General features: G+C 41.8%; 1 protein-coding gene across 2 annotated transcripts in view; it reads right to left on the bottom strand.

Annotated features, from left to right (window-relative positions):
* The window catches only part of LOC135514247 (nuclear receptor subfamily 6 group A member 1-A-like), a 111,294-nt gene that overhangs the window by 31,851 nt on the left and 58,892 nt on the right, over positions 1–20,551 (bottom strand). The window contains exon 1 of one of the 2 annotated variants that reach the window (XM_064937589.1): positions 3,203–3,389. The exons of the other annotated variant lie outside the window; for it this stretch is intronic. Within the exon in view, the coding sequence (XP_064793661.1) occupies positions 3,203–3,218 (16 nt within the window). The 5' untranslated portion in view covers positions 3,219–3,389. Of the gene's footprint in view, positions 1–3,202; positions 3,390–20,551 lie in introns of those variants that run through there. 2 annotated transcript variants of the gene reach the window in all.

The following is a 20,551-nucleotide window of genomic DNA, read 5'->3' as shown; positions in this document are numbered from 1 at the left end:
TACAAATCATTCCCTAAAATACATCAAGAAAATGCCACTCATCAAAATCTTTAAATTCAACATGACCATTGACACATATCTAATTGATTCTCTTCACAGAATGGAGCACACTATGTCAGAGCGATTATATAATTACTATAGTGTTCAATAAAAGTCCAAATGTAATGTTTCAACCAACCAGTGACAAAAGTAGGACATTTTTCATATTTTAATACTATTTCTTTGCTGTCAAACATGAGTATGCTTGCAGAGCTCCAGTGCAGCAGTTTGACAGTGTGCTTGTTAATGTGGAGCCTAAACAGTCAGCACAATCCAATATGAACCACATGGTGGTATTTAACAACACAGGCGCTTGTAACACTGGGCCATATAAACTCCCTCTTTAATAAAAGTCTGTTTCCCCCAAAAGTCCTCAGTATGACTTGAGGCTTGCTAGAGGCAGAATAAGCAGGCTAACAGGTTCAGCAGGCTAACTCCCACCCATCTTTCCTATGACCAGACTCTTCCTGTATTGGGGAAATGCACCTTATAATGCAATCAAGCACTTTATATTATCTCTATGTGTGTGTGTGTGTGTGTGTGTGTGTGTGTGTGTGTGTGTGTGTGTGTGTGTGTGTGTGTGTGTGTGTGTGTGTGTGTGTGTGTAAGGGGGTTGTAGTAAGATTTCAAAAATCAATAAAGTTATCAGGTCAAACTAGGTCCTTTGTTCATAACGGGTATCAGATGGTGTTTGTGTTAGATTTCAAGTGCGTATGCATCGGGGGATGGGTACTGGTAGTTTAAATAACACTTCCCTTGGAGACAAAAGTCTGAGATATGGTGGACTTGATGGTTTGGTTTGTCTGGATCAGAACTCAAATAAAGGTTTGAATGGAATGATCGAAAAGGCCCTAGACGGCCATAATAAGAGGCTTTGGCATTAGCTATATTTAGCCTGCATTACAGAAGCCACGATTCCTGACCTCCCCCACTCTTATTGATCTTCACACACACAGCCCCTATCCCCCTACCCCCTCATCCCCACACACACACACACACACACACTTCCCCCCAACCAGAATTTGTAAGAAAAAGGACTTCCTGGCAAGTCCAGAGTGACGTGGTGTGTTGAGAGACAGGAAAGGCATCAGTGGGCTACTTAGCATTATAAAAGACTGATTGGATTTAACCCTCCTTCAGCTGCAGAAGAAACACAACCTCTAACGCTGACTGGATAGGATTAGCATGGGGGAGGGAGCAGATACAGTAACCCCTCCCTTCCCAGAAAATACAACTCTTTAAGCTGCAATATGTAACTTTTTGGGCGATCCGACCAAATTCACATGGAAATATGAGTTATTAGCCTGTCATTCTCAATGAAAGCAAGTCTAAGGACCGGTAGATTTGTTCTATGTGTGCTCTTTCTATGCTTCCCGTTCTTAAATTTAGTTTTTGTGTCTTTTAATTTCAGTTTGGTGTACTAGCTTCAAATACAAAATGTTTGGAAAATATACTTCACAGCGGTTTAGATGGTACAATTATTCTCTACACTATACTTGCTTGTTTGGTCACATGAAATTAAATTAGGGGAACTATTCAAACTGTTGCAACCAGGAAATGGCTGAGCGATTTCTGCATAGTGCATCTTTAAGAGACAATATGAAACATGAGAGAAATGTTCCCAGAGAATTCGTAAAGGGAACAATTCAGATGAAGCTTGCTGATAGTTAAACCACTAGATTAATGATGACAATGACTATCACATACCCATGTGGCTCAGTTGGTCGAGCATGGTGCTTGCAATGCCAGGGTTGTGGGTTCAACTCCCACGGGGGACCAGTACAGAAAGAAAGTATGAAAATGTATGTGCTCATTACTATAAATTGCTCTGGATGAGAGTATCTGCTAAAATGTATAACCATTATCAAACAAGTAATGCCCAGCAAAGAACTCTTGATCTGGTTGTCCATTCAACATGGTGTCTCTATAACAGCTCCTGGTGGAAACTGTGGTAACACTGAGTTACAAGTCAACTTATGTATGAAATAATATGACTGATTCCACATTGAAAAGATGTTCCATACCAAAAAAAATCTCCTCACTGTGTCCCAACAAACACTACATTGATTTGTAACTAACCTGGGAAAGAGACATGAGAACATTGCAGAGGTCTGAGCCATCTGCAAAGTCTAAGGACATTATAGTTAGTCTGACTGAGTGGATTGGTTTTGGCTGTAAATGAGCAATTTCCATTAACTTACACTAAAGGTATTTGTATCAACTTAAAATATTGTACAAACTCCAACAGTCAGTGAGAGGCAGTACATTAGCTACTTATTATACCCTGCCATGAAGTGAAATAAAGTGAAACTGTGTTAGGTTTGGGAAGGTAGTCACAGCTGGGTTAACCCTGGGGGTTAAAACTGCCCAGTGAAGCAATCCTAACCTCTCCTCTATCACATAAACAATGCTGACTGGGGACAAAACCTTTTCCAGATGGGCCACAGACACATACCACAGATCAATACATATGTAACTTCACTCAGCAGGACACAACAACACAATCAACTATATACATACCAATACACACAAATACACTACTACACCCAAATTAACACACATAATGAAATATATTGAAATACTCTGAAAAGACTTTGAACAATATTGTACAATATTGTATTCACTAATTCATATAAATTAATTGATTATTCAACAAAATACAAAAACATATTTGAAATAAATATATCACATGTATACCTTGGCAAGTATAGCTGCAACAAAAATAACAAACTGGTCAAAATATAATTACATAGTGGGTTTGTAACCAGTCCTTTTTTCCAAGAAGAAAATAGGAAACAAAGAAAATAATTTGACACAACCATTGTCTAAATTTCATTTAACAAATAAACATTATGTTTATTGTATTTTTCTCAATATCATGTTGTTTAAAATCCTCCGTGGAACAACAACATACTTCATTGATTTATTATTTGTTCAACTCCAGAATGCTCCTCATCTATTGCTAAACATATGGAATGAAAACAAAGTGCTTAGCCAGAATGCTAGCGAATCTGATGATGCCAAAAAAAAGGAAACCAAAATGATTTGCACCGACCAAATGCTAGCCTGTTCTCTCATTTATACATGCATATTTAGGGGTGCATAGAGTATGAGCCATAAAGGCAACAGACCCAACCCCTTTCACTCTCGCATCCTCCCTTACCTTCCCATGTATCCATTTCATGCTTCTCCCAGTTTGCCAGGACGCCATTCAAGCACAGATTCAGCTAAAAAAAAGCCACAGGGCATGGGAGCCTTGGCCTCATGACTCTTCTCTCTCTCTCTCTCTTGTTCTCCCTCTTGCTCTCTCTCGCTCTGACATACAACCTCCTCCCTCCACAGCCTGCCCTCTCTCTGAGCATAGTCTTTTAAGCCAGCACCACTGGCCACTTTACTGCCTGGTCACATGACCACAGAGTTCAAGCCATGGGGTCACGGCTTGGCTTGAGGTCCAATGACGACTAAGGGTTATCTGAGTGGAACTGATAGTACTATTTTCTCTGTTGATGAACAATGCTTTCCCTGGCCAAATTAGCCTCCCCTCCCTCTGCCTCTGGCACTTTTCACAGAGGACCAAAGTGCACGTTCAAGCATAAACAGGTTCAAGCTGACAACATACACGGACATTAACTAATTGAGCCATTTTGTCAATAGGAAACAAATAGAGTTAACCAATGTGTCAGTGCTAGGTATCAAACCAGGAACAGTGCAAAGGAAGAAATCACACAAAGCCTCTAGAAATGGCTTAAAAAGTACAAGATAAGATATGAATGATATTTATCTGTTCCTGCAGGCGTGTGTTTCCGTCCACAATAATGATCCAACATTTCATGTTACAAATATACCCCAGCAAATGAGCCCACAGAGCAACATCACAACATTCAGCCACTCATACAGTTCCCCAATGAATTGCTTGGTATAATGTACTCCTAGAACTAGTTTTGTGAATTCTTTGGTCATGCCTTACAAATCCACTGGGGTTTCCTCCTCCAGTGTCCTCTCTAATTAGCCATGTTATGAATGGTCTAGTTCTGAACCAGTGGACCGCATACTCTACTGCTATCCTGCTACCCTGTACCCTGCTACCCTAATGATTCTATACCCATTACAATCTTCTCCTAGGATCACCCTTGTCCTGTCCAGTCAGGTCTCAGCCCACCCTCCCGAACTCCACCCTGCTAATGCTGCAGCCACTTGTTCACTCTCCCACAGCCCCACAGCCCACCCCCCATGCCAATGCTAATGACCTACCTAAGTAAGTCACACATAAGAGGCTTTTCACATTCAAATGCCATGGAGGAGAGGGAGAGACCAAGAGAGAGCGCAGCAATATTGAAGGTGTAAACTTTGCAGTAGGAAGCATGAACAGTATAACTGACCTATCAGCTAACATATCACATTAAAATTCAAGTAGAAAACCTAAAAGAAAACTAACAACAATGAGAAATGCTTTAATGAAGCATGCAAAAACCTTAAAAATAAATTGAGAAACATATCCAACCAAAAACACAGAGACGCAAAAAATATTGGCTATGTGGAAACTCTAAAACAGTACAGAAATACACTAAGAAAAAAATAAGTAATAGCATGACAGAAAAGTGCTCAATGTGATTGAAGAATCCATAGAATAAAATCACTGGGAAAACTGGAAGACACTAAACAAACAACAACATGAAGAGCTACCTATCCAAAATGGAGATGTATGGATAAACCACTTCTCAAACCTTTTCGGCCATATAACAAAGAACCAAGAATAAAAACAAATACATGATAATTTACAAAACTTAGAGAGTCAGTTATTAAAGACGACCAGAATCCATTGGATTCTCAAATTACATTGGATGAGCTACAGGACAAAATACAAACCTCCCAACCCCAAAAGGCCTGCGGTGTTGACAGTATACTAAACAAAATGATACAGACCACAAATTCAAATAGGCTATTCTTAAACTCTTCAACATTATCCTCAGTTCAGGTATACACCCTGCACACCCTTATTGACAAACAAACAAGCCAAAACAAAAACAAAGTCATGCTTTGTTGATTTCAAAAAAGCTTTTGACTCAATTTGGCATGAGGGTCTGCTATACAAATTGATGGAAAGTGGTGTTGGAGGACAAACTTAAGACATTATAAAATGTGTGCTTTTAAAATTGGCAACAAACATATACAGTTGAAGTCGGAAGTTTACATACACTTAGGTTGGAGTCATTAAAACTGGTTTTTCAACTACTCCACAAAAACTATAATTTTTGTCGGTTAGGATATCTACTTTCTGCATGACACAAGTAATTTTTCCAACAATTGTTTACAGACAGATTATTTCACTTATCATACACTGTATCACAATTCCAGTGGGTCATAAGTTTACATACACTAAGTTGACTGTGCCTTCAAACAGCTTGGAAAATTCCACAAAATGATGTCATGGCTTTAGAAGTTTCTGATAGGCTAATTGACATAATTTGAGTGTACCTGTGAATGTATTTCAAGGCCTAGTTTCAAACTCAAGGCCTCAAGGCCTTGCTTGACATCATGGCAAAATCTAAAGAAATCAGCCAAGACCTCAGAAAAGAAATGTATACCTCCACAAGTCTGGTTCATCCTTGGGAGCAATTTCCAAATGCCTGAACGTACCACGTTCATCTGTACAAACAATAGTGTGCCAGTATAAACACCATGGGATCACGTAGCCGTCATACCGTTCAGGAAGGAGACGAGTTCTGTCTCCTAGAGGTGAACGTACTTTGGTGCGAAAAGTGCAAATCAATCGCAGAACAACAGCAAAGGACCTTGTGAAAATTCTGGAGTAAACAGATACAAAAGTATATATATCCACAGTAAAACGGGTCCTATATCGACATAACCTGAAAGAACGCTCTACAAAGAAGAAGCCACTGCTCCAAAACCGCCATAAAAAAGCCAGACTACGGTTTGCAACTGCACATGGGGACAAATTATGTCAATTAGCAGAAACTTCGAAAGCCATGACATCATAATCTGTCTTTTTGGAGAAATGTTTGGGAGAAATTTCCTCTGGTCTGATGAAAATAGAACTGTTTGGCCATAATGACCATCGTTATGTTTGGAGGAAAAAGGGGGAGGCTTACAAGCCAAAGAACACCATCCCAACCGTGAAGCACAGGGGTGGCAGCATCATGTTGTGGGGGTAGTTTGCTGCAGGAGGGACTGGTTCTCTTCACAAAATAGATGTCATCATTAGGTAGGAAAATTATGTGGATATATTGAAGCAACATCTCAAGACATCAGTCAGGAAGTTAAAGCTTGGTCGCAAATTAGTCTTCCAAATGGACAATGACCCCAAGCATACTTCCAAAGTTTTAGCAAAATGGCTTAATTTGTGACAAGGGGGCAGTTTTTTCATTTTTGGAAAAAAAAACTTTCCCGTAGTAAAACGGGATATTTTGTCAGGACAAGATGCTAGAATATGCATATAATTGACAGCTTAGGATAGAAAACACTCTAAAGTTTCCAAAACTGTAAAAATATTGTCTGTGAGTAAAACAGAACTGATGTTGCAGGTGAAAGCCTGAGAAAAATCCAATCCGGAAGTGCCTCATGTTTTGAAAGCACTGTGTTCCAATGCATCCCTATTGAGCAGTGAATGGGCTATCAACCAGATTACTCTTTCTCCGTATTCCCGAAGGTGTCTACAGCATTGTGACGTAGTTTTACGCATTTATGTTGAAGAATACCCGTAGGCGGCTACATTGCACAAGTGGTCACCTGATGGCTCCCAGGGTGACTCTCACGTAAAATACAGAGGTAGCCATTACTCCAATCGGTCCTACTGAAAAACTAATTGTCCTGATGGATATATTATTGAATAGATATTTGAGAAACACCTTGAGGATTGATTTTAAACGATGTTTGCCATGTTTCTGTCAATATTATGGAGCTAATTTGGAATATTTTTCGCCGTTTTCGTGACTGCAATTTCTGGGCGATTTCTCAGCCAAACTTGAAGAACAAACGGAGCTATTTCGCCTACAAAAATAATATTTTTGGAATATCTAACTGGGAGTTGCTATCTAACTGGGAGTCTCGTGAGTGAAAACATCCGAAGCTCATCAAAGGTAAACGATTTAACTTGATTGCTTTTCTGATTTCCATGACCAAGTTACTTCTGCTTGCTGGACAAAATGCTATGCTAGGCTATCGATAAACTTACACAAATGCTTGTCTAGCTTTGACTGTAAATCTGAGATGACAGGGTGTTTACCAAAAGGCTAAGCTGTGTCTCAATATATTTTATTTGTGATTTTCATGAATAGGAATATTTTCTAGGAATATTTATGTCCGTTGCGTTATGCTAATTAGTGTCAGATGATGACCACGGTCCCGTTCACGGGATGGCGTGTCACTAGAGGTTAAGGGCAACAAAGTCAAGATATTGGAGTGGCCATCACAAAGCCCTGATCTCAATCCTATAGAAAATTATGTGGGCAGAACTGAAAAAGTGGGTGTGAGCAAAGAGGCCTACAAACCTGACTCAGTTATACCAGCTCTGTCAGGAGGAATGGGCCAAAATTCACCCAACTTATTGTTGTGCTCACTGTCCACAAAATGAGGTGGAAACTGAGCTGCACTTCCTAACCTCCTGCCAAAGGTATGACCACATTATAGATCACATTTCCTACAGATCAAACAGACCCACAAACAATTTGAAAACGAATCCAACATTGATATAAACTCTCATATCTATTAGGCAAAATACCACAATGTGCAATCACAGCAGCAAGATTTGTGGCCCATTCCCATGAGAAAAGAGCAACCAGTTGAGCACAAACAACATTGTAAATACCACCAATACTTATCTGTTTATTTATCTTCCCCCACTATTCATACTACAATTATTTTTATTTGCATATTGCTTAAACACTGTACATTAAATATTTTTACTCTAATTGTTTTTTGTTGTTGTTAAATTTGTTTGTTTATTTCACTTGCTTTGACAATGTAAACACATTTTCCATTACAATAAAGCCTCTTTGAATTGAATTAAGAGACAGAGAGACACACACAGCGAGAGCGAGAGAGCTGTTACAGGCTTTGGTTTTTCCAATTATATTTTGAGGTTGGACGTTAGCACACTGGGTGCAACGATTGCTGTCAACTCGTTAGTCAGTATGTGTTACACCTGAGCTGGCTTGTCATCTCATTAGTCAGAAGGTGTTTCACCTATTTAAGAGCGGCTGGCCCAGTGCTCCAGTTGGCTTGAGCTATTTGGAGGGTTAACACCTTTAGTTGGCGTTTTCTATTTTGATTTGTAAAAAACAATCCTTTATCTGATCGTCCTAGTTTTAATTTTGCTCCACTTTTTAGTTTGTTGTCTGTCTTTAAATTTCGTGTTGATTTGATTTTGTTTGCCTCTTATTTGGCAAATTTAGTGGCCGTTCATGGTGGGTGTTTTTTAGGGCCCAGATATTTAAGTGTTCAAAATACACTTTTGTGGTAGAGTTTCTTTCACTGACATCCACCCAAAGGGTTGTAAGATTGGTGGAATCATTTTGAAAATTGCATAAACACACAGGCTAATAACATTTTAAAAAGCCATTGATGAAGTTGGAAGCGTTTGTGGACACCCCCATTAATTAATGTCTTTCAGAACCCCTCCTAGAATCCCACACGTTTCATTTTGATTGTTGTTATTTACTCTTTGTTAGTTCCCCCTTCTGTTTGAGCGACAATTTTTGGTTACTTGTTGGAGAACCTAACAGGTGGAATACAAGGACAGAGAAATGTAGATGTTATCATGTGTAGATGGGGTTGTCAGTGACCATTGTTACCCCCTAGTAGTAGTAGTATCAGTCATGGTAGTGGTTCTAGTAGTAGTATAAGTATAGTAATAGTACTAGTATCAGTTATAGTAGTAGTAGTAGTACGTCGTCGTATCAGTCAGTATCAAGAACTTACTTGAATCATCTACCCTGGGCTCTTTCTAAAATTCCGACCCAATTTTCAGGCTACTCAAGTGGAAATGCCGTCGTTACAGAGGCAAGAGAGGGGGGGGGGGATCCTGGTGAAGGCAAAACCGGCCACCTCTTCCCTCCATTCTACTGGCCAACATACAGTCACTTGATAATAAGATGGATAACCTCTGATCGCGGATTTGCTACCAATGGGACTCTAGAAACTGCCGTATTCTCTGCTTTTCTGAAACATGGCTCTTGGACAAGATACACATGGCTATCAAACTCGATGAAGTCTTCATTCACCATGCAGACAGGACAGTGGATTCAGGGAAATTGAGAGGGGGAGGAGTTTGCCTTTTCATCAACAACAACTGCTGTGCTGACTCGAGCGCGGTGGAAGTGTCATTGTTCACCCGTTTTGGAATACCTGATGGTCAAATGCCGACCCTTCTAACCTACCAAGGGAGTTTTCAGCTGTTATCATGACTGTTGTATACATTCCACCCCAGGACAAGAAAAATAACAAGCTGGCATTAAGAAATGTATTGGCGTTGTCTCCATGGTGAAGGACCGCTGCTTCCCCAATCAAAAGCTCTGGATTAACACTGAGGTTGGCGCTAAACTAAAGCACAGGGCTACGGGACTCAGGGCTATCACAGACCACCCTGAGGCTACGGCTGAGGACAGGAACAAGCACAAGACGTCCCACTATGACCTCCGCAGAGTCATCAAACGAGCAAAAGGACAATATAGGAATAAGGTGGATTCTTATTACTCAGGCTCCAACACCCACCGCATGTGGCAGGGGCTACCGTCTATTACCGATTACAAAGGAAGACCCAGCCGTGATCTGCCCAATGATGCCTCTCTACCAGACAAAATCAATGCATTTATGCACGCTTCGACAATAACAACACTGTGCTGGGTGTGAGGGCCGCCACCGACCCAGAAGACTGGGTGATCCCACCCTGTGAGGCTGACATGAGTAAGGTCTATAATCAGGTCAACAGCCGCAAAGCCCGACGGTATTCCAGGGCTCGTTCTTATAGCATGCGCAGAACAGCTGGCAGGCATATTCACTGTAACTTTCAACCTCTCCTTGACCCAGTCTGTAATCCCCAAATCTTTTAAGATCATCACCATCTACCACCCTCTAGCACTCACATCCGTAATTATTAAGACGTAATTATGAAGTGCTTTGAGAGGCTGGTTGTGGCACACATCAACTCCATCATCCCAGCCACCCTAGACCCACTCCAATTTGCATACCGCCCCAACAGATCCATAGAAAACGCAATCTCAATTGCACTCCACACTGCCTTCGACACCTGTATAAAATTCCTTACATCAAGCAAAGCAGTCGGCACCGGTGCATCAATTCTGTCACCAACAGGCTCCTGAACAGCTTCTATCCCCAAAGCCAGAAGTCTGCTAAATAGCTAACAAAATGGCTACACGGACTATCTGAGTTGACCCTTGTATTTTATTTTATTTTATCTTTATGCACACTCACTCACGCACACAAACACTCAGTTCATCACTTGCTCACACACATTCACACACACAGACACTGACTCTACACACAAGCACAACCACTCACATACAGTCATCATATACGCTGCTGCTACTCGGTTCATCATATATCTCGATTCCCAGTCACCATATCTATCTCCATCACTCCAGGATCCCTGCACATTGTAAATATGGTACTGGAACAGACTGACCCTGTATATAGTATGCTTGCTTACTTTCTCGTGTTCTTCCTATTTCTTATTTTTATTTCCTGTGGGTTTTAGTTCTACCTTATAAGTTTTATATTACATTGTTATTGATTACTGCATTGTTGGGTTTAGAGCTTGCAAGGCATTTCACTGTACCTGTGCATGTGACATTAAAACTTCAAACTTGAAATCCGTCGTAGTAATAATATACAGTGGTGGAAAAAGTATACAATTGTTATACTTGAGTAAAAGTATAGATACCTTAGTGGAAAGTCACTCAAGTAAAAGTGAAAGTCAGCTAGTAAAATACTACTTGAGTAAAAGTCTAAAAGTATTTGGTTTTAAAAATGCTTAAGCATCAAAAGTAAATGTAATTGCTAAAGTATACTCAAGTATCAAAAGTAAAAATCACTTAAAATTCCTTATATTAAGCAAAGCAGACAGCACCATTTTCTTGTTTTTAAAATTTACTGATAGCCAGGGGAACACTCAAACACTCAGAGATTATTTACAAAAGATGCATTTGTGCTTAGTGAGTCCGCCAAGCCAGAGGCAGTAGGGATGACCACGAGTTATCTTGATAAGTCTGTGAATTTGACTATTGTCCTGTCCTGCTAAGCACTCAAAATGTAACATTTGAAAATGTATGGAGTAAAAAGTACAATATTCTCTTTAGGAACGTAGTGAAGTAAAAGTAAAAGTTGTCAAAAATATAAATAGCAAAGTACAGATACCCCAAAAAATGACTTAAGTAGTACTTTAATGTATTCTTACTTAAGCACTTTACACCATTGGTAATATAGCAGATTGCTGCTCCATCGACAGACCTGCTCTAGTAGTGTAATAGCCAAAGACAAGTCTCGCCGTCTCCAAGATTACTTTACAGTAATACTTTACAGTAATACCCTAAAGAGTCTCACGCCATATGTCACTATGTCAAGGTTACTACACAGGGACTTTACAGTAATACTTTACAGTAATACCCTAAAGAGTCTCACACCATATGTCACTATGTCAAGGTTACTCCACAGGGACTTTACAGTAATACTTTACAGTAATACCCTAAAGAGTCTCACGCCATATGTCACTATGTCAAGGTTACTCCACACTTTACTGTATATTAAATCTATGTTTATATGCACTACTCACAACTGCTATTAGGTCAAATGTTGTTTGTTTGTGTTATTGCACTTTGATTTCATATGCTAGAAATACGGAGATTGTTAGTCATGCCGTCAATGCACCATTCTACACTTTAATAGGATATACTTGGCACAGGCAGATGCCATACTGTATGTTTTTGGCAAATCTGTACTTCTGAAGGAAATGTCCTCTGTTTACATGTTTTGAAGGGCATAACCTCAGTTTGTCAATGCTAGTAGGAAACCAAGCCTGATGATGATGAGTGGGGAGCTCGGCCATGGGAACTGGCCATATGTCACCCTTGACCTTAGTACCTTCACCCCCCCCCCCCCTGCACACAGTGAAGATGAACAGCATAATCAGCAATTTTGCCTTTAACTTTGAAGTCACAGGAGACGGCGGGGATAATGTTGCCTGCAATTTACTTGGCTAGTTATTAGGGCGATGTGGAGAGGCATTATGACTGTTCTTCAACAGGTCAGGTCAGGTAGAGGCTATCTCCACATGTCTCATGGATGTCCCAGGCCTGGTTTATGGCTTCTGTTCCTTGTATCGCTGCTAATCTAAATCCCAAACAGCCCTGCTTTATCTGGTTAAACAATGAGGGAGGTTATATATGTGGCCCACTGTCTGCTCTTGCACAACAGGCTGAGCACACAGAGAGAGAACACTGGCTGGGCGACATCAGCGCTTTCTGTCACATAACATCAGTTGAATCCCAGTTGACTCCTTGTGTCATTTTTTTGCTTATTTCTTAAAAACTATTAAAATGTTTGAGGGAATGTTCACAACTCTATCTAAGAAGATGAATAGAAATAACCACAAGACATATATGAGAAGTGTATTCATTAGGGGTGATCCCAACAAAGGCCAGGACACAACAATAGTGATCATGTAAAGCTGTTTTCTGAAATGTTAATTGAATCAAATGTCAATTGGAAAGAGCTTATTGTTCGTTTTTTTTGCATTTCCCGAAACAGAGTAACAAAGGGTAGTATTTAGTTTGTTGCTCCTCCCTCCCCTCCCCCTCCCTTTCCTGTTTGGCCAAGCATACTGGCAAATTCCTTTTGAGTTGGGAGGCAATGACTATCCTGTATAACAGGAATAGACATACCCCCTTTTCTTTCTCAATAACATCTACACATAAACCACAAACACCCAATGTAAAATATTCACAACTTCAAACCACATTCATATGGAGAAGACTATAGATTCTGTATCACAAAAAGTCACAGCCCATTTTAATAGAGCAAGTTGACACAACCAATGAGACATAACCCACTCTACACCGCAAACACATCTACAGTTAATCTCTCTCTTTTAAAACACACAACAAATATGTTCCTTCTCTAAGCAATGGCATACAGCATAATGGTGATATAAATTGTGAGTCGGTAAGATAGATGGTGAAGGATAGGGGTGTGAAGTGAGCTTGCCTTAATGAGGGCTGTCCTCACTCTCCAACAGGCTCCGGGGTCACATCCACCCCCACAGATTAGTTTCCAGTTAATGTCACATGCACAAGTACAGTGAAATGCCTTTTTGTAGTACAAAAGAATTACATGAGGTAGAACAAAAACACGATAAATAAAAATAAGAAGAACACGAGAAAGTAAAAAGCGATATACAGGGTCAGTTCCAATACCTTATTCACAATGTGCATGACAGAGGTAGATGCACCACATGGCCAAAAGTATGTGGACACCTGCTCATCGAACATCTCATTCCAAAATCATGGACATTAATATGGAGTTGGTCCCCCCATTGCTGCTATAACAGCCGCCACTCTTCTGGGAAGGCTTTCCACTAGATGTTGGAACATTGCTGCAGGGAATTGCTTCCATTCAGCCACAAGAGTGTTAGTGAGGTCAGGCACTGATGTTGGGTGATTAGGCCTAGCACGAAGTCGGCGATCCAATTCATCCCAAAGGTGTTCGATGAGGTTGAAGTCAGGGCTCTGTGCAGGCCAGTCAAGTTCTTCCACACCGATCTCAAAAAAACATTTCTGCACGGACCTCGCTTTGTGCACGGGGGAATTGTCATGCTGAAACAGGAAAGGGCCTTCCCCAAACTATTGCCACAAAGCTGGAAGCACAGAATTGTCTAGGATATCATTGTATGCTGTAGCATTAAGATTTCTCTTCACTGGAACTAAGGGGCCTCGCCTGAACGATGAAAAACAGACCCAGACCATTATTCCTCCTCCACCAAACCTTACAGTTGACACCATGCATTGGGGCAGGTAGCATTCTCCCGGCATCTGCCAAACAAATATTAGTCTGTTGGACTGCCAGATGGTGAAGCATCACTCCAGAGAATGCATTTCCACTGCTCCAGAGTCCAACGGTGGCGAGCTTCATACCATTCCAGCCGCTTGGAATTGTGCATTTAGCAGTCTTAGCATAGAAACTGGTCAGGAGCCTGTTGCTGTCAGAACAGATGCACCGGTAGCTCTTGCCGTGCGGAAGCAGAGAGGACAGTCTATGGCTTGGGTGGATAGAGTCTTTAATGATTTTCAGGGAATTCCTATTACACCGCCTGATATAAAGGTCCTGGATGGCAGGTAGCTCGGCCCCAGTGATGTACTGGGCTGTCTGCACCACCCTCTGTAGCACCATGTAATCGAGGGCGGTGCTGTTGCCATACCAAGCAGTGATGCAGCCAGTCAAGAAGCTCTCAATGGTGCAGCTGTAGAACTTTTTAAGGATTTGATGGCCCATGCCAAACTTTTTCAACCTCCTGACTTCTACACGACTGTGTGTGTGGGGACCATTTTAAGTGATGTGGACAATGAGGAACTTGAAGCTCTCGACCCTCTCCACTGCAGCCCCGTCGATGTGGATGGGTTTGTGCTCGCCCCCCAATTTCATATAGTCCACAATCAGATCGTTGGTCTTACTGACGTTAAGGGAGAGGTTGTTGTCCCGCCACCACACTGCCAGGTCACTGACCTGTCTCATCATCGCAGGTGATCAGGCCTACTACTGTTGTTTCGTCAGCAAACTTGATGATTGTCTTAGATTCGTGCATGACCCACAACCGTGGGTGAACAGGGAGTACAGGAGGGGACTAAACACACACCCCTGTGGGGCCCCCGTGTGAAGGGTCAGTGTGGGGGAGGGGATGATGCCTACCCACACTACCTGGGGTCGGCTCGTCAGGAAGTCCAGGATCCAGTTGCAGAGGGAGGTGTTCAGTCCCAGGGTCCTGTGCTTAGTGATGAGCTTGGAGGGCACTATGGTGTTGAATGTTGAGCTATAGTCAATGAACAACATTTTCACATAGGTCGGAGGGCAGTGTGGAATGCAATTGCGATTGCGTTTTCTATGGATCTGTGGGTAGGAATGCAAATTGCAGTGGGTCTAGGGTGTCTGGGATGATGGAGTTAATGTGTGCCATAACCAGCCTCTCAAAGCACTTCATGAATACAGATGTGAGTGCTCCAGGGCGGTAGTCATTGTGACATGAAGCCTTAGAGTTCTTGGGAACAGGAATGATGGTGGTCATCTTAAAAAATGTGGGGATTATAGACTGGGACAAGGAGAGGTTGAAAATGACTGCCAGCTGACTGCCAGGTGATCTGCGCATACTCTGAAAACACGCCCTGGAATTCCGTCCGGCCTTCACGGCCTTGCGAGTGTTGACCTGATTAAAGACCTTACACACGTTGGCCTCGGAGAGCGAGATCATCCAGTCCATTGGTTCGGTGAGGGCCCTCACGCACGGTACGGTGTTGTTATTGTCGAAGCGTGCATATAATACGTTAAGTTGGTCTGGTAGAGAGGCAGCATTGGGCAGATCATGGCTGGGTCTTCCTTTGTATCCGTAATGGACTGCCCTGCCACGTTTTGGAGCCTGTGTAATATGATTTCAATGTATTCCTATATTGTCTTTTTTCTAATTTGATGACTCCGCAGAGGTTGTAGTGGGACTTCTTGTACTTGTTCCTGTCCTCAGCCGTAGCCTCAGGGGTGTCTGCGATAGCCCTGAGTGCGGTAGCCCTGTGCTTAAGTTTAGCGCCAACCTCTGTTAATCCAGGGCTTTTGATTGGGGAAGCAGCAAACCTTCACTGTGGGAACAATGTCGCCGATTAATTTCCTTATGAAGCCAGTGACGGAGGTGGTTAACTAGTCGATGTTATCGGCGGAGTCTTGGAACATATTCCAATCAGTGCTAGCAAAGCAGTCCTGTAGCATGATCTCTGATTCTGATGACCATTTCTCAACAGAGAGAGTCACGGGTACTTCTTGTTTGAGCTTCTGCTTGTAATCAGGAAACAGGAGTACGGAGTCATGATCTTATTTTCCGAAAGGCGGACGAGGGAGGGCCTTGTATGCTTGCTTGTGGGATAAAGTAACAATGGTCTAGGACTCTATCGCCCCTAGTGGTGAAGGAGCCATGTTGATGGAAGGTGGGCATCAGGTGTGTTAACGACACAGAATTAAAATTGCTGGTGACTTAGTGCCCCCTAGCTTCAAGAGGTTATTAAGAAGGATGCCTGTATCTTTGTAGTGACTGGGTGTAATTGATACACCATCCAGGGTGTAATTAATAACTTCATCATGCTCAAAGGGATATTCAATGTCTGCTTCTATTTTTTGACCCATCTACCAATAGGTGCCCTTCTTTACGAGGCATTGGAAAACCTCCCCAGTCTTTGTGGTTGAATCAGACCTTACAGACCTTACAGATACCTGTATATGTGGGGTACAGAGATTAAGTAGTCATTAAAAAATCATGTCAAACACTAACTATTGAGTCCATGCAACTTATTAAGTACATTTTACTCCTGAACCTATTTAGGTTTGCAATAAAAAAGGGGTTGAATATTTATTGACGCAATACATTTCAACGTTCATTTGTTATTAATTTGTTAAAATTTCTAAAAACATAATTCCACTTTGACATTATGGGGTATTGTGTGGAGGTGAGTGACACAAAATCTAAATTTAATCCATTTGAAATTCAGGCTGTAACACAACAAAATGTGGAAAAAGTCACTGAACTTTTGCAGTGTCTTACATGAAGATTTACAGTGTCTTACATGAAGATTTACAGTGTCTTACATGAAAATTTACAGTGTCTTACGTGACGATTTACAGTGTCTTACATGAAGATTTACAGTGTCTTACATGAAGATTTACAGTGTCTTACATGAAGATTTACAGTATCTTACATGAAGATTTACAGTATCTTACATGAAGATTTACAGTATCTTACATGAAGATTTACAGTATCTTACATGAAGATTTACAGTGTCTTACATGAAGATTTACAGTATTTTACATGAAGATTTACAGTATCTTACATGAAGATTTACAGTATCTTACATGAAGACACTGTAAAACTGAACTGGCCAGTGTCAACGTGACTGAACAGTAAAAACAGAGAATCTTTAGAATCCATTTGTGATCTATTTGACAAGACTTACGCTAATATCTCCAATATATTCTGGTTTTCATCCCAAGCAAAAATATCAAACCAATGACAGAACACAGGGCATTTGACAAAACAGGACTTTGTGAGTTCATACACCACTGCCAACATACTGTAACTCTTTCTCTGTTTCTACCTGTAAAGTCACAGGACACAACCATTTGGTGTCACACAAGTACTGGATGAAAATACATTACCCCTAACTTCCTAGCCAGCTGGGCCCTCATAGAACATACAGTAGAAGGCTTGTCTTGTAGAGAGAGAGACACACACAGACACACACACACATTCCACAGTCTCCAGCTGGCTGTCAGTCCAGGGTGGTGAAACTCACACATTGTTTATCAGTGTAATTCTAGCTAACGCAAGTAAAGTGGTAACACCCTGGCTTTGGGTACACTGCAATACTGAACAGTACTGAGTGAGAGACATTCATATCCTGTTACGGTAACTAAAACGCACAGTACGTCAACAATTAGCAATCTGTTTCTCAAAGACGAAAATCCATATGCCTATAGCTATGTGGGGATAGATGTGTAAAAACATCACTGGTTACTGCCTATTAAATAACCCCAAAAAGAACAGCTATATTTTTCAAATATCCATACCACTAGCTTTCTACAATGTGGGAAACAAAAGCTATTTTTGACAGTATTTAGGTGTTAACCCTTAACCCAGTCTACAGATAAAACATGATGTTATATTCCGTAAGCAGAGGAGGAGAGGGGAGGGCCGTTTAGTGCTGCAGAGAACCCAGTTTGGGGTCTACAGCCTCAACATGACCAGACCTCAGAGGATTCACCAGCAGAGGGAGACAACAGATAATAGTAAACCCTCTCAAGTCCACTCGCCCAGGGGACCAAGAGATAGCTAACGCCAACGTGAATCAATTCGCTCTTTTACAAACAAAGACTCGCATAGGCACCACCAATATACAATCTCTTCCACCTATGGTCACCTACAACAGACAGGTATACCGTGCTAGATAGACAGATGATGAACGGGTATGAGGCCAGCTCACAGACGCAGTGTTTGAGGGTTTTAGTCTGGCTTTTACCATAAGCCTGGGATCAAACAACACACCCTGCTTATTTCAGAGACGAGCGTTGCTGTCTCTATTTTAGGGAATCACTATAGTCGTATCCCTAACCTGAAGATTTACTACTATAAGACTAGTAATAACACCTCACTAAATGTGTGGTTTTGAAACAAAACATATTTGGAACTTTATTTAACTAGGCAAGTTAGTTAAAAACAAATTCTTATTTTCAATGACGGCCTAAGAACAGTGGGTTAACTGCCTGTTCAGGAGCAGAACGACAGATTTGTACCTTCTGGTTACTAGTCCAACACTCTAACCACTAGGCTACCCTGCCGCCCCATGTGATAGACAAACAAATCGTCTGATGGCTTCATTTCTACATTTTAAACCAGAGTGGACTAGTATTGCCCCTAACCTACACCACATTCAATAGGGTTAGGCCTAAAACACTGTGTTTTATAAGTAAAGCTACTAAAACACAGAGGTAGTCTTGACATCAAGCGTCTGGGCTGTCCGGTATTTAGGAGCAGAGGGGTTTGTGTGTTTTTAAGGATGAGACATCAAGCCATTTTTTTTTTTTCTCTCAGCCAACATGATAATGACAGGTTTCGCAGACAGCAGGGTGCAGATCCCTGTCTGCTACTCCTCCTTCAAAAGGAGCCGGCTGTAGACGGAGTGGGCCTGGAGCCTGCCAAATTACAGTGTGATCCTCCCGCGCGTCCCTGTCCCTCTCCTCTCCTCTCGCTGTCTATCCTTCTCTCACCTTCCACCATTTCCCCTTTCTCTGTCTCTCCCTCCCTCACTTGCCATGTCCCCTTTCTCTATCTCTATAATCCTCATTAGCTAGCCGCCTTGACCCTCTTTTCCCAGTCGATCTATCACTCATGTTCCTGTCCATTTTCTCTCCATCTTCCAGCCCTAAGAGTGATCCCAGCATCCTATGAAATGACCGGGTTCACCTCTGTTAGAAATATTCTAGACTGAACCCCCCCTGAGGACTTATCATAAGAATCCTGTTAGAGGCTCAATTTCAGAATGACAGGCTAGTAGCCAATCTGTCCCCAGCTAAATCACACATACTACCCACACTGGATTTGCCTGGCTGTGTGATAAAATGTCAGAGTTTGCCTCGGGCATTTCAAACCGTCGTCTTCCTGTCTACTTTTCATGTGTCTTGATAACATCTACACAGCCCATATTACATTATTTGTGGTGGTGAACAGTGGACGTCCCTACACTATCTAGTTCAATGCTGCTCCATCCCTCCTCTCTAGCTCATTCCCTCTCTTCCCCCATCTTGCTCATCCTTGCTTTCTCCATATCTAGCTCATCCCCTCTTTCCCTGTCTGCCTCATCCAACAACCCCCCCCCCCCATGTATTCTCCTCCCTCCCCCTCTCCATCATCCCCCATCTACCTCTTCTCATACCCCCTCTCCCCTCCTCTCTCCCTCTCCTCCTTTTCCGCTCCAGAACTGTCAGATGGCATTAGTTCCTTTCACGCTCATCGCCTGTAGGAATAACAGCCGTGAACCTCGCCGAACAGCGCCATTCTCCTGCTCCAGTTAGCTCTCCACTCAGCACAGCCTGCCTCGCAAATACCAACATTATTCATGTTGTGGCCCTTACACAACACAGCCCACTAAAGGGCAAAGTTAAGCAGACACGAATCCTAACGGAGGAGGTCATGTTCTTGACCTAAAAGAATGTCATGTATATTGTATAATTGAACCTGGATTATTATTAGATGGTGTCACCAACCGTAGCATGGCCCTTTAACTAAAGTAATAAAGTCAAGCAAATATTGGAAGAACGAACGAGCCATCTATTTACATCGTCTTGTGAAGCCTACAGGGTGAACACATAAAATTATATAAAAGTGGATCAATATGGAGTAAAATGTATGTTAAAACATTTATTTATTTTTTGTAAACTGCATAGTAGTTTTTACTGTGCCAATGCCAGGAGACCATACAGCTTTTTCTATGACATAGCCTGTGCACGACATTAAAATAACCCTGCATGTCTGCGGCTCTTGTGAGGACAGTTTTGCACCATAGGGAGGATCCAAACCAATGGCAGTGTAATTACCAGTTTGACAAGCAATTCCAGACAAATAAGCAAAACTCTGAGCAGAGAAAAGTTTCTCATCACTCAGTCCTTCCTTCCCGAGCCTGGCGTAGAGGGCTTAGGCTAATCACAGCAGATTAGTGGGAGCTCTGATGGATGCTACGCT

Source organism: Oncorhynchus masou, chromosome 25, assembly GCF_036934945.1.
Source record: "Oncorhynchus masou masou isolate Uvic2021 chromosome 25, UVic_Omas_1.1, whole genome shotgun sequence".
Taxonomy (NCBI): domain Eukaryota; kingdom Metazoa; phylum Chordata; class Actinopteri; order Salmoniformes; family Salmonidae; genus Oncorhynchus; species Oncorhynchus masou.
The sequence above is the reverse complement of the archived record's forward strand: the minus strand, read 5'-3'. Positions and strand labels throughout refer to the sequence as shown.